This window comes from Akanthomyces muscarius, chromosome 6 (assembly GCF_028009165.1).
Source record: "Akanthomyces muscarius strain Ve6 chromosome 6, whole genome shotgun sequence".
NCBI classification, from domain to species: Eukaryota; Fungi; Ascomycota; class Sordariomycetes; order Hypocreales; family Cordycipitaceae; genus Akanthomyces; species Akanthomyces muscarius.
The window spans coordinates 2557809-2560421 of record NC_079246.1 but is presented as its reverse complement, the minus strand read 5'-3'; the positions used below and the strand labels follow the sequence as shown (position 1 = coordinate 2560421).

The following is a 2613-nucleotide window of genomic DNA, read 5'->3' as shown; positions in this document are numbered from 1 at the left end:
CTTGTCACTTGCCCGTCTCGCCAACTTGTTCCGCCTAGCTGACCAAGCTCGACCTCCCCTCTTTGGCTAGTCACCGGCTAACTATTAGCCCATCTCGCATCAGCTGCGCCATTGCGGTCATCGAATGCTACAATGCAATAGACGATACGGGTCTCTTTTGCAAGGAACACCTTGGCCCCCTCCTTCTGTCATGGGCTGCTTCAGCCGCTCCCGTCCTCCCATGTCCTTGTCCGCCATGTCTCTCCCGCCTCGCGTCTACCAGTAGGATACTAATAGCAGTACTGAGTAACTACTACGTACCTAGGCACGGTAGGTCACTACTGGTACTCCCCATTCGACTCCCGTACTCCGTAGCCTGACTTTGTTTTCTCCTCTTTTTTTCCCCTTGTCTGTCACCTGCCACAAGAAATTCATAGAGAAATTCCAACGGGCATCATCATTATCTGCCGCCGCGCTGAGCAAGTAGAAAAGGAAAGGAAGAGCGGTAGAACCCGTTGGTCTTGTCCTCTCTCTCCCTCTCTACCTCCTTCCCCTTCATTGTCATCTGCAGCCTTGGCCAACACATGGCTTTGCGCCACGCCACGCGACGATCCCCATTCTCGACGCGCGATTCATCGAGACAAAGACCGCCCACAGCCTGAAAGGACAAAAAGAAAACCCAAACCACACTACCGGCAACACTGGGTCTTGTGGTCCTCTTTACTGGGTATTTCTCCGGCTGTTGATCCTGATCCTGGCTCCAGGACGGACCGCGCACCCCTACCAGTTGCAGCCCTCGTTGGTGGTGGTGGTGGACTGGTGTGGGTGCCCTCCCACGCCTCCCTGACCTGTTCCCTGTCTGCGCCGCCGCCCAGCGACCACTGAACCGCTCTCCCGGGTTGCAAGGCCAGAAATCTCGCCTCCCACGTTTTTTCATCTTGTTCCTTTTTTTTCTGTAGCAGAGGAAACGCGACCTGCATCGTCACCATCGCACTTGCAACTCTTCGTCACAGCACGCGCCCACACTTGAACATATCGCATCAGTCTTGGACCTCCTGCCCGGCACCTCACCTCCGTACTACATCCTGGGCCCGCTTGGTTTTCCTCACCCATGGGTTACACAGCCTCAGACTTGATGTATCGTCCTGTCCGCTGCCGATAATACCAGACCGCGCCCCCAGCTTTGGGCGAGGATTAGCATGGAATCCGAGCCGGGCGGCGACGGCGGCGACGTCGCTACTCAGTCTGCTGGCCTGCAGCACGGCGCCGCACGCACACATGACGACCGGGATGAGATGGGCACAGTTCGAGCATCTAGTCGATCCGTGGCCGCAGAGCCGCGGCCGATACCCAGCACGATGGCACGAACATCCAGCGGCCACGCACAGGCGCCACGGCTCAGACTCGGCGAGCTGCATCGTCGGCGTAGCCAGACCTTTTACTCGGGAAGCGGCAGCGAATCACCCTCACGTGGGACGGGCGTACAGAGACCAACGGCGCGACCCCAGCTGGCGGCAGCGCGGCGAACCCACGGCAGCTCGTCGGAAGTGTACCGGCCTGGAGCCGCAGCCGCGGCGACTCGAGAGAGAATGTACCAAATGCTGGAAGCGGCAGCCAGTGCGGAAAGCTTGGTTCCATCCCCAACGTCGCCAACTCGAACCCCTCTACAAGACACACAAGACACCCCTCTGACGACAACACGACCAATAGCAATACCGCGACGACGGCAAAATGTGGATGTGGAAATGCTCGAAGCCAGCATGCCGCCTCCGCCGGCGCCGACCACTGCCCGGAGTAACAATGCAGCGAGCAGCACCGCAATGTCCAGCAGCCTGCCGCTCGAGACGCGAGAGGAATTGGCTGCATCGAGCAGCAGCGCAAATGGCGGCGGGGGACTGAAGCGCAGCGCGAGCAACAGCTCGCAAACGGTGACGATATACGAATGCCCGATCCTGGAAGTGGACGAGCAGTGCGGCGACGACGGCGGCAAGGAGGACCTGTCGTGGCTCACAAGCGACCGGGAGCTGGAACAGATGCTGGCCCTGGCGTCTTCTCACGGGCGGCACGAGCGGTCGAGCCTGTCGTTCAAGCGGTCGTCGGAAGCGGCGATGCAGTGCTCGCAGGTGGTGCGCAACGTGCCGCGGATGCGCAAGCGACGGGACCGAAAGATGGACCGGCGGAGACAGTCTCTGACGTTGTCGGAGAGCACGATTTGCCTGTCGGCATCACCGTCGCCCACGGCCACGCCAGTGGGATGAAAATGATACCCGAGTACATATACGTTTTTTGACCGTCTGCAGAGGCGCAAGCACAGATGCGCGTGTTACTGTATCTTGCACTTTTTGACACTTTTATTTTACTAGAATGGTTTGCTTTTCAGCTTGGCGGCGTTTCTTGCTTTTTCACACCGGAAGCGGATGGGAGCTGAGGAGCAAGCAATTGGCCATGAGAAGCCTTGGGAGGGCATGTTTCGTTTTTCTCTGCTCATTTGTCTGGGGCGTTTTTACATGGGCTAAGTAATGACCAGGTCGGCACAAATCTGGGGATAGTCTGTTATGAGAGGGCGGAACCTTTGTATTTTGTATTGTGCAACAATCATGTTGCTCACTTTTTTTTTTCATTTTTTTTTCACAG

General features: G+C 57.7%; 1 protein-coding gene across 1 annotated transcript; it reads left to right on the top strand.

Annotated features, from left to right (window-relative positions):
• Window positions 1–1178: 1178 nt before the first annotated feature.
• LMH87_000902 (uncharacterized protein) lies at window positions 1179–2237 on the top strand (the record flags this gene model as incomplete). Its single annotated transcript, XM_056198887.1, has 1 exon — window positions 1179–2237. The coding sequence occupies one exon, from the start codon at window positions 1179–1181 to the stop codon at window positions 2235–2237; it is 1059 nt and encodes a 352-aa protein (XP_056055790.1).
• Window positions 2238–2613: the final 376 nt, after the last annotated feature.